Source organism: Microtus ochrogaster, chromosome 19 (genome assembly GCF_000317375.1).
Source record: "Microtus ochrogaster isolate Prairie Vole_2 chromosome 19, MicOch1.0, whole genome shotgun sequence".
In the NCBI taxonomy this organism is placed as follows: domain Eukaryota; kingdom Metazoa; phylum Chordata; class Mammalia; order Rodentia; family Cricetidae; genus Microtus; species Microtus ochrogaster.
Genome location: NC_022021.1, coordinates 62,676,126 through 62,687,115, shown reverse-complemented (window position 1 = coordinate 62,687,115; position 10,990 = coordinate 62,676,126). Strand labels below are relative to the sequence as shown.

The 10,990-nt window shown below is 46.2% G+C and overlaps 1 protein-coding gene across 1 annotated transcript in view; it reads left to right on the top strand.

Moving 5' to 3' along the window:
* The first annotated feature begins 1,725 nt into the window (after positions 1–1,725).
* The window catches only part of Parp8 (poly(ADP-ribose) polymerase family member 8), a 160,317-nt gene continuing 151,052 nt past the window's right edge, over positions 1,726–10,990 (top strand). The window contains exons 1-3 of the mRNA XM_005356827.3: positions 1,726–1,973; positions 2,061–2,162; positions 3,065–3,119. Of these exons, the coding sequence (XP_005356884.1) occupies positions 1,868–1,973; positions 2,061–2,162; positions 3,065–3,119 (263 nt within the window). The 5' untranslated portion in view covers positions 1,726–1,867. The remainder of the gene's footprint in view (positions 1,974–2,060; positions 2,163–3,064; positions 3,120–10,990) is intronic.

Genomic DNA, 10,990 nt, shown 5'->3' with positions numbered 1-10,990 from the left:
TCACCACACCCCTTTTCTGGCTCTATAAACAGGTGTGGCTCATTTTAGTTGAGAAGACACGCCCCTCATTGCTGCATTAACCTTTAGAGAAGTCTTCTCAAGCAAGGTAGTGCGGAGAAACTGAAGGCCTTGTTTGGTCTCTGGAAGAATTTCTGAGTATTGTCTAAAGCCTAAAGGGATGCAAATTGGAGCAATCATAGGCCTGGGGCTCATATCACTTATCAGGGCAGGGCTAAGGATACTGGTGTCCAAGGCCTGTAGGAGAACTTTGCACTGGAAAGCCCCCCCCCCCCAATTGCTGCAGTACGTCGTCTTCTGTTGTCACCCAGGACTGTCAGCAACTGATGATTACAAAAAAGGTTAAGTCTGAGACTACAGATGCTCAAAGGCTGGAGATGGGTTAGCCTCCAACCTGAGTGTCAAGAGCAGTAAGCGGCTGGATTCTACAGGGTTTGAGATGATAATACTCCTCTGGGTTTGTCTGTTCAGCCCCTAGGCCTGGGGCACTCAGCCAGGCCCGCCAGCACAGGAAGAACCTCTTGCCTACTCACTATTCCTATCTGGAAGATGAAAAGGCCCCGGACCAGCTAGCTGATTGATAAAGCCTCCTTTATTCCAGACACTGTTTGGTTTTGGAATGCAAAGCAAAATGAGCCTGGTTTGCCAAGGGAAAGTTCCCAGTGAAAATGCTAAAGTACTTGGTGGAACCCTGTCCACGTTAAGTACGGCAATAAATATGGCAATAAGGGTGGGTCAGCTACTATAAGCTTGAGGCAGTGCAGGAGCGAGGATCTCAGCAGTATCCCCTTTCTGCTAAGGATAACAGGGCTGGAGAAGCTTTTCCCTTGAGCAACCCGCACAAGGGTGGCTTTTGAATAGGTCCCAAGCCAGCCCCTCTTCTAGGGAGACCCTGGCACATTCCAGCTGCGCCTGTCAATTTCTTATTAGCGGCCTAGAGAGAAGAACTGGGGAGTCTTTGGAGTCTCGCAGAAAGGGTTTCATTTTCTAAAGAGCTCCTCAAAGCGGCTGAACTTCAACCTGGGAGAAAAAACAAAACAAAACAAAACAGAACAAAACCAGCCAACCAACCAATAACAACCACAAAACCCCATCACTACCACTACCAAAACCTGAAGGCATTAAGGAAATAGGGGAGTGATTCTGGAGTAATCTCTAGGCTTTTCCTTTTCTTGTCTGATGTGACTACAAGGAAAGATTTGTTCACTTTATTTAATTCGTGAAGATTCTTCTTTTCCTCCTTTCTCCCTCCCAGCCACTCGGGCTTGGGTTTCCATATGACTCATAATTCCTTCTGAAAGTGGAGTCGAATTCATAAAAGTGGTGGAAGGGGGGGGGGTGCGGGAGAGGCTGGGAGCCCCAGGGAGTCTTCACTACCTACACTGTCACTCAGCTCCCGGCGCGAGTGGCGGTCGGGGGTGGGGAAATCCAGACTGCGCGGATGGCGAATACTATTAAAGCCCCAGCGGCGCGCAGCCCGGCTCGGTGACCCGCGGCCGGTGCGGGAGGGTCTGCGGCGGGCGGGCGGCGCTGCAGCAGCCTGGGCACGGCCGCCGCCCGCGGGCGCGAGTGTGCGCGGGTGTGGGAAGGCCGGCGTGCGGGCCGCGAGGGGTGTGCGCGCGTGAGTCGGAGCGGGGCTCGCCCCTCGCCGGCGCCAGCAGCTCCAAGGCTGCCGATCGCTCTCCAGCGGTCCCCGGCCCCCTTCGGGCCCCTCGGCTCTCCACGGCCGTCAGTCCGGGCGGGGGAGGGAGAAAGTGAGACTCGGTGTCATCACCATCCATTGTCAGAAGGGGAGGAAATTGGAATCCAGCAGCGGCGAGCAGCAGCAGCTGGGCGGTCACATCTGGGAATGCAAAGCCGACCTCCCCCCCCTCCTCCTCCTCCTCCACCTCCTCCTCTCTCACCCAGGATCACTTCCGAAACCACTTCGCCTTCAGCCCCTGCCTCGGCCAGAGGTTTCATTTTTAACTGAATATTTACGAAAGCTGGAAGCGTGCGAGGGGGGTGGGGTGGGGTGGAAATAGCGGCTGCTTCTTTTCCAGGGATTTATTTAATGGGGATGTGTTCAAGGCAAGAGAGAATTCAGAAGGATATCGACATCGTGATCCAGAAGTCCAGAGCCGAGAAAGACTGCCTGTTTGCAGGTGAGTTCTTGCCTCCCGATCCTGGGACCCGGAGCCAGCCTTCCCTCCGGCCACCCCCCTGCCCAGATTTCTGACCGCGACGCGTGCGGCTTGGGGGTGGGGGGAGAGTGTGGGGCTGCAAGTCCCTGTTCGGGTGCATTTGGAAACAGCTGCAGCGGCGTGAGCTGGAGCCCCAAGGGGGAGGGGGCACGCGCCCCCTCTCCTCCGCCCCCCAGCTTTGACAGGCCAGGGCAGCCTCGGGCTCCGGGGTCAGCAGAACCCGAGCAGTCGGAGCGCAGGGGCCGGGCGCTGGATTCCAGCCACCGGCGCTGCCCAGAGCATCCTCCCGGCTCCGGCAGCCGCGGCCGAGAAGGCGGGTTTGCGCCATCGGCCGAAACGGCGGCGGTCGGGAGGGGACCGGCTGCGCTGCGCTGCTCCGCTCGGCGCCACCGAGGCCCCTGGAGAAGGCAGCGCTGGGCCGAGCTCCCGCCCCCTTGCTTGCACCCGCTCCTCGGCGAGCGCACACACACCGCGCCGGGAACCGAATGGATTCCCGGGGCTCCCAAGCTACGCAGGCCCAGCCTGGGGGTCCCTTCGCGTCCATCTTTGCTCCCCCGAGGCCGAGAGCAGTTCGGGCTTCGCAGCCCGAAGCCTGGCTGGGGCTGCTTCCGGCCGCCTGGCTGGGAAATTCCCGCCGTTGCCATGGCACCCGGCACTTGTTGCGGGGGGCAGACTCCCGCTGCACCCCGCGGGGTGCTCAGCATCCCCTCCCGCACCGTAGCCGTGCCCACCCCTCGTTCTCTAGCCCTCTATTCCCTCCTAATCGGGCTTCCTTGGCTCAGATGAAATAGCATGTTCAAGACAGAATTGGGGTTAAAAACAACCCACCCGGGGTGGCTTTTTAACAGGACTTTCCGTTTCAGATTTCAGATACTCAGACTCCACCTTTACTTTCACCTACATTGGCGGCCCCAAAAGGTATTTATGTGTATAGAGTTGCTTCATTTCCTGTTCACACGCTTGTGTTTCCTTTGTTCAGAGTGTGTTCCGTGTTTGGGTATTTTGCTTGTTTGTTTAATTCTTGGGGCTGCTTTCTGGCTGCATTCCTGCACTGATGTCTCCCGATTTTATTATAGCAGGAGGAAAATGAGTATGTTTGAAGGTTTTTTCTTTTTTTCTCTAAAGCTACGCTACGGGCAATGAGCAGAACTCTCATACTAAGAAACTGTTTTGCTTCAGTAGTAGATTGCTCCTTACGCATTCTGGATTTGACACAGGCGAACCGGTGCAAAATTGGAGTATTGAGCTTGGAGTGGAATACGAGAAAGACATAAAATAATTTGATCCCCAGTGGTGATTTTTTTTCTGATGAGTTAGGGCTGTATTGTTTCCATTTTCCTGAAGGTTGACATAAGCGATAAGCGTGCGGTCTGCTAGTTCTCCAGGCTTGTGTGTGTGTGTGTGTGTGTGTTTCTCACTCCCAAGGAGTGGGTATTTGGGTTTTCACATTATCGTAGGAAAGCTTTTGGAGAGTTTTATGTAGTTGGAATGGATGACGTTTTCTTCTGAGGAAGAATGAGAAACGCATATTTGAGTAGCAAATAAATTGTCAAGGCTTTGATGCTGCCCTAATCCAGTTTTATATTGAGGAAGTAGAATTAACATCAAAAGTTTCTATAAAAACACACTTTTTCGTGGTTAGGGTTTTCTTTCTTTATCCTTTTAGGGACAACTGATTTAAAAGAGCTTTGGGCAATGTCAGGCACTTAGTCTATGGAGACTCTTTAGCCTAGCCCAGTTGTTAGGAGTCGACATTCAAAATAGCTTGACTACATTCCAAAATATCTCTTAACTAATGGAAACATTTATGAATGTAGAAATTGCAAGGAAGCTTTCATCTGTAAATATTTTCAAAAGCTTGATTGATTTAATGTGTACCTTTAAAATACTTAGAACTTATATTGTATCCTTTATTTAAAAAATACAAACAACAAAATCTTAGTTGATAGGGCTATCCCGTACCCAAATACAGTCCACCCTAAGTCCCAAAACTGGCATAACATTGATTGACTAGTTGAGAATGTATCAGTGAATTATCAAGCTTTATTGTCTTTGGGGGAGGGACTAAATTACATTATTTCTTAATTTTTGAGAGTACCATCATTTTTGTAATTATGGATCAAATTAAATTAGAGGATGTTTGATTAAATTAACGCTGCTCCTATACTTAATATCCAGAGGACATGCGTATATGAATGTCATCCCTCTTTAGTGGAGTGTGGGGACAGGCATACCCTAAGTGGGCCTTTCTTTGAGGAAGTGTGTGTGTGTGTGTGTGTGTGTGTGTGTGTGTGTGTGCTTGCACGTGTTTCTTGTGTAACCTAGGCTGGCCTAGAACTCAAGGTAGTCCTCCTGCCTCAGTCTCCCAAGTGCTCTGATTTATGCTAAGGCACTTGTGGTCCCAGTGTCTGCACCAAGAGAGGCACTCTGTGACTTTAATCTCCTCTATCTGCTAGATGTTGCAGTTAAGATTATCAGCAATTACTGCACTAGGGTTTAGTAGCGTGAGGTGGAGAAGTTATGAATGTCCCCAGGATCAAGTCTAAGGTGTTGGGATGAGTAATTAACTAATCACGATAACATCAGTTTTCATTGTAGAAACAAGTACCACGACTGCTCTTGAAGTAAGAAATATTTCCATTCCTATGTCATTCTATTAAGAAGTAATGTTTTTCCTTTGTGCCTGTTTAAATAGCTGGGGCTTGTGTGTATAATGTGTAAGGAAGAAAAAATAGAGCTGTATGATTGCTTTGCTTTCTCGAGGCTTCTTCTTTCAGTGCAACAAATATAAAGTTGCCTAACACAGGACAGTAGGAAATTCCTTATGTTTGTACTCAAGGGCAGATTTTTTTTTAAATTAAAATTTTATTTCTTTCGTTAATCATATTAGAAACACACAGTTATTATCCACTCCCAAATCTGAAATATCCATCAGGTATTGAAAATGAAAATGTCCCTGCTGGATCTTGAGTTATTTTTGTATTTTTAGAATTGTTTTTGAGACAGTCTCACTGTAACTCAGGCTGCCCTGGGACTCACTATAATGACCACTCTGGCTTTAGATTGGTGTTCGTCCTGCCTCTGCCTCCTGTGTGCTGGAGTTAATAGACACGATCAAATACATCAGCTTTGTCTTGATTTAATGTGCATACCGACTTATAGCATTGGATTTGTGTGGTCATTGCAAATAAATCACATTCACCACTGAAGGAAGTCTTCTACAGAGAACAGGACATGCTTATTTTGGATTGTTTTCACCTGCTATTTCATTTAAACCATTAGAAATAATTTCCAATTCAAGTTTTAGATAAAATTTAACATACTGTTCAATATCTTACACTTTCTAAGAACGAATTATGTGCTTCAAACATTATAAATGCCAATCATCCCTGGTTCCACAAAAAGAGGGAATACTGAACTCTCATTTTTGCTATTTATTTATTTATTTATTTATTTATTTTGAACTTCAGTGTTTTTGTAGATAAGAGGAAATGCAGAAAGGTGATTTGATTGCTAGGCCTGAAGTAGCAGCCTTGTCGCCGCCTCTCATTAAATGGTCCTCGTATGGTCAAAGTGCTTGTTAATATTACGTGTCCTGCTTTGGTGGAGTCCAGGTGAGGAGTGAGGAGGAGGAAATGGTTGGCTCACAGCTCTGCCTGGTGGGAGAGTGCATGGGGATTTTCTGCTGCTCGCTTTGGGATGTGCTGAGAGTCGGAGATGGTTCATTTAGTGTGGCCTTGCTTACTCGGTTAGCCAGCCGAGGGAGCCCCGGTGTGAACCCCTGTGCTGTCACACTCCTGGCCATGCCCTGCTTCCTGTCCATAGGCTCCGTGACCTTTCTGACAATGCAGACAGGTTCACACAAACACAGCAGAGCTTTACAGACACTTGTGATGTTTAATGTCCGCTGGTTGGGAAAAGGTGTTAACTATCGTGAGCATTGGTTTTCCTGTCCTCCACTCCTGTTTGATTTTGGCGATATAAAACACTGTTTAACTCACTCAACCTAGCGGCGGTCCTTAAAACACTCCCTCTTTCCACCCCTCAATTCCAGTGCTGCTTGGGGTTTGACGATTGCTAATAGGCTTCAGTTGTCCCCGAGTTAGACGTCATGAAAAAAAAAAACATTTTTTTTTCTCTTACACTTTTGTCATGCTTGTGGCCTCCTGGCATTTCCCTTTTCCTATATAAATGAACAGAACATTCCTAAAAACCTCGGAGGATTGGGGCTCATGTCTTGCCTGTGGTCAGACATGGAATCAGTGCCAGAAGAAAAAGAAGGCATGAAATGTGTGGTGCCAGATAACAAGGAGATTGGAAGACCGACTACGTCCTAGAGCCAGATGTTATTAAAGTTGAGTCCAGAACCAAGAACCCAGTAGTCCCTACTGCAGATTGCTCTCTTGATTTTCTGAGCTTTTTAACCATGAAACTAAAACAGAGTTTAAAAACCTAAGAATCACAGTTTTGATTGTTGTAAGTTTTGAATGGGTGGAAAAATGGCTAAACTGGTCCAGGCACCTGCCACTAGCCTGATGACCCCTGTTCACTCTTGGTGCTCATACAGCCTAAGGAAAGAACCAGTTCCCCCAAAAGTGTCCTCTGGTCCCTTTGGCTTGTGCCTGTGCAGGTGTGTGGGTGTACACATACGCTTGTGTGTGTTTACAGGTGCAGGCAAAGTAAGTTAAAAATATTTTGAAACTAGACATGCCAAAAGGAAGAAAAATTAAACACACCACAGCATTCATCTAACGCCTATTAACGTGTTCTTTTATGCTTTTGGAATTTTTGTGTTTTTATACAAATAAAATGGACACCTCCAAAGATTGGATTATGTTTTGCTAGAGGTCACGTTTCTGTGTTTGGCCAGAGGGACTGAACCCAGCGTCCTACCTACCACTCCTCTGCACGCCCCACCTTTGTTTTACTCTGTCTATCCAGACGGTGTCTCACGACCCAGGCTAGACTTAAGCCCACTCTAATAGCCCGACCAGTCTAGCCCTTGTGATATTCCTGCCTCAATTTCCAGAGGAGCCGATACGACAAACTCGAGTGACTGGTGCTGGCTAAAAGTCACCTTTTACAACATAGCATTAATTCTTTTCCTTCTGAAAGGACATGGGGATAATAATGTGTTCATTCAATGGAGAGATTCCCTGTCAAAAAACATGACTCACCTTAATATTTAATATTAACTATAATATTTAAGCTGAGTATACCGAATACTTAAACTATCAACACCTGGGCATCTGAGGCAGAAGACTTAAGAATTTCAGGCCAGTCTGGCCTATGTATCGAAACCCTCCTTTTAAAAAGAATCCTAGTATTTATATTAGACATTATGAATCTGAAGTGCAATATTCGACAGAAGTTGTACACGTGCCTGCCCATGTACATCCTCAGTTTATGGGTAACCCTCTTTCATGACATCCCGGGTGGACTGACATCTTTTGGAGCATACTTCCTTATCCAGGGAAATGCTTTCGAGCATTGGGTCATAGGAATAGTACTCCTGTCTCAGAATGTTCTCCCTGGACCTTTCTGCCTATACTCTGCCCTCTATCCTGTTATCATGGAATCCCTGGGCACTACTTATTGTTGAGATGCTTGCTAAGACAACGTTCTCATCTCAGAAATCTTTTCCCGGAACCCTTCCCTGCAGGACTCTGCTACATGTTTCTAAAGCCGTGTCAGAATACATAGATGCTTCCCTCCACAAGAAGGGGTGATGTCTTCATCCATCCACAGGAAGATGATGTAACAGTGGGTTGATATGCACTGGTGATACCTAACCTACCCAACACCCTGTTTTAGCAACACAGTACACTGCCAAATTTGGGTTTCCCCTCTTGATGGATGGACTGACCAGAAATTGCCACGTATCACAGGAGTGTATCTGATATCTTAGGGCTAATCTGGGAAAACAAAAAAAAAAAATTCAAAAATCGAAGGAAGTTTGCTGCTGTGTGCATATTGCTTTTACATTATTATAAAGTGAAAAGTTGTTGCTGTGTGCATATTGCTTTTACATTATTATACAGTGAAAAGTTTCGGGTAAAGCTGTTTTCATTTGGGACTGTCTGTTTTGAAATGAATTGCTTGTTTACATCTCTTTGTAAGCATTTTAGAGGAGGAACTTTGTCCTGCTTGCTGTGGTTTCCCTCATCCCCCAAGCACTGCATACTATTCTTTCTATATAAGGAGATGCTTTATGAATTATGAGATGAATGCTAAGAAATTTGACAGACCAGAAGGAATTTTCTAACTTAAATGACCAAATACTGCAACACTTAGACACCTGAGAGAGCCCTGACTCCGGTGCTGCCGCTTGCAACAGAATTTCATATGAATCCAGTGTCGAAAGTTGCCTGGCCGAGTTACAATTCCTGTTTTCTGTCTCTAGATTCAAATTGCACTTAGGGGGCAGACAGACACGTAATGCCGTTGTTTAAGATAGCACCGCGGTTATTTGACAGAACATAGATTCAAACTCTTCACTATAGAAATAACCTCTTTAACATACATAGATCTAATCTACATGGGTAGTAGAAAAAGACAAGATCTCTTAGAGTAAATTGGGAGCATGGAGACCTTGGGAGGGGGCTGAGGGGGAGGGGAGAGGCAAGGAGGGGAGCAGAGAAAAATGTAGAGCTCAAAAAAATCAATAAAAAAGCAAACACTATTAAAAAAACAACAAAAAAGAAATAACCTCTTTAATATAGAAAACTAGCATATTTCCTTTGTTAGTGGGGGCTTGCTTACCATGATTTAATGTTAGATTAGTTACTATCCAAAAGACTGGCTTAAAAGCGTCTTCCTTGAAGTGCTGGCAGGCTGCCTCAGATGTTGGAGTGAGTGGGGTGGGAGTGTGAGGGAAGCTAAGAAGTGAATGGGGACCTGGTGATCCCTGCTCCAGTGGGGATTGAACCTACGGCCTTATGCTTGCTAAGCAATGCTCTACCGTTGAGCTATAGCTCTTAAATTTCTAGCTGCTCATCTGGGCGTGGTGATGCTCCTTTGTAATCCTAGTTCTTGGGAAGCAGAGGCGGGGCCGTTTCTGCACGTTCAGGTGGGGCAGCTACATAGTGAACTCCGACATAGAAAAGACAGCAGCAGCGCTAGCACCCCCTCCCCTCCGGCAGCTCCGTCTTGTGTACTTGTTTCCAAAAGAGTTCATTATTAAATGGAATTTCACGCCGCTGACTTAAAGGAACCTGTGGTTTAACATGAATGAGACTTTACTGGAGCGTCTATAGTTAAGATATTTAACCTTTATTTTGTGGATTAAGGTAATGCTATTCATGATGCTTATTTTGCCGAACCTGGTCTTGGCGGAGGTCCTGCCCTCCCTTCTTTCACCCCCCGTGTTTACCCTAAAGGAAAGTAGGCATTTTGTTGGGTACTTTACGTTTTACAGCTGAAGGAATTGGGCGTAGGGTAATTTAAAGTAGGTTAGCATTTGCACAAGACAGTAGGGGTATAGTTCAGTACAAGTCAATGTTTACGAAATGTTTAAGGACATTGGTTCAACTGGAGGGACCAGAGTGGTTGTGAATATTTGTGGACAGGGAGGGATTGCTGAAGGGATGTTTTCCAGGGTCAGTACTGAAAAAAAAATCTGCTGGTTGAGAAGAGAGGTGCCAGGGCCTAGTGCAAAACATAATAGTTGAAAAATTATGCACCATGGCTCTGGAATCCTTAGGCAAATATTTGCCTAATCCTTTTAAATTCCCCATCATAGTCTGCAGCATAAAAAAACTAAGTAAAATTCCCTCAATTTTGAAAATATTTTGTAATTCTGTACCGTGGTTTGCCTTTCTGTAGCTTGTATGTTAATAGGTGAATATTGCTGTCAGATAATGGCCACTGATTTAGTCAGTTTATTTTAGGCAAGTATTGATATGGGGTATTTTTATTTCATTTCTGAAATACCATTTTCCTGTACCTCGGTGAACACTGGTAGGAAATATGATAATGATGATACCTATTTTAGTATTTGAGACAAGGTCTCACTTAAAGGCACAGTCTAGGCCCTTAACTAGAAATCTCCCTAGCTTAGCCCCCCAAGAGTCTGGATTAGAGGTGCACGTCACCCCAGTCGCCCAAAATTATATTTTTAGAAATGTATTTTTGTACGTGTGTGTGCAGCGTGTGATATGTATGTCTGAGTTCTGTGTGAAGGTGCTCGTACTCTAGGGTACATGTGTGGATGCCAGATGACAATCTCAGGTGTTGACTCTTAGTCTTTCATCTTGTGTGAAACATGTCTCCTTGCTGCTTTTCCTTGTGTATACTGGGATGGCCTGGAGCTACCAGGGCCTTCTCTGTTTTCTACCTTCCATGTCCCCAAAGGAGTACTGGGATTACAAGCATGTGACACCACATTTGGCTTTCACTGGGTTCCAGTGATCTGCAGCCAGGCCAGCAGACTCTACCAGTGCCCCACGTCCCGGCCATGGAATGCATTAATGTCTTTTTGTCAAGATCCCTTATCCCAACCTTTATCTTTTTTTGTATGTGCTGTAATTGAGGTTTCCTCTTACACTTCGTGGATGCTTGACGCTGCCCCCTGAGCCCTTGTCGTCTTCACTCAGTTCAGCATGTCAAAACAAACCATTTCCTCTTCAGAACAAGCTTTTTCCTCTGGCCTTTTCCTGAACAAAATCCTGTCTGAGGCAGGAAGGGGAGTCATAGTCTCCGACTTCACACCACCAGCCATGCCAGACGCCCGTGAAGTCCCACCCACCTCTACTTAGGAGTTGCCTTTGGCACCAACATCTCCACTTTCC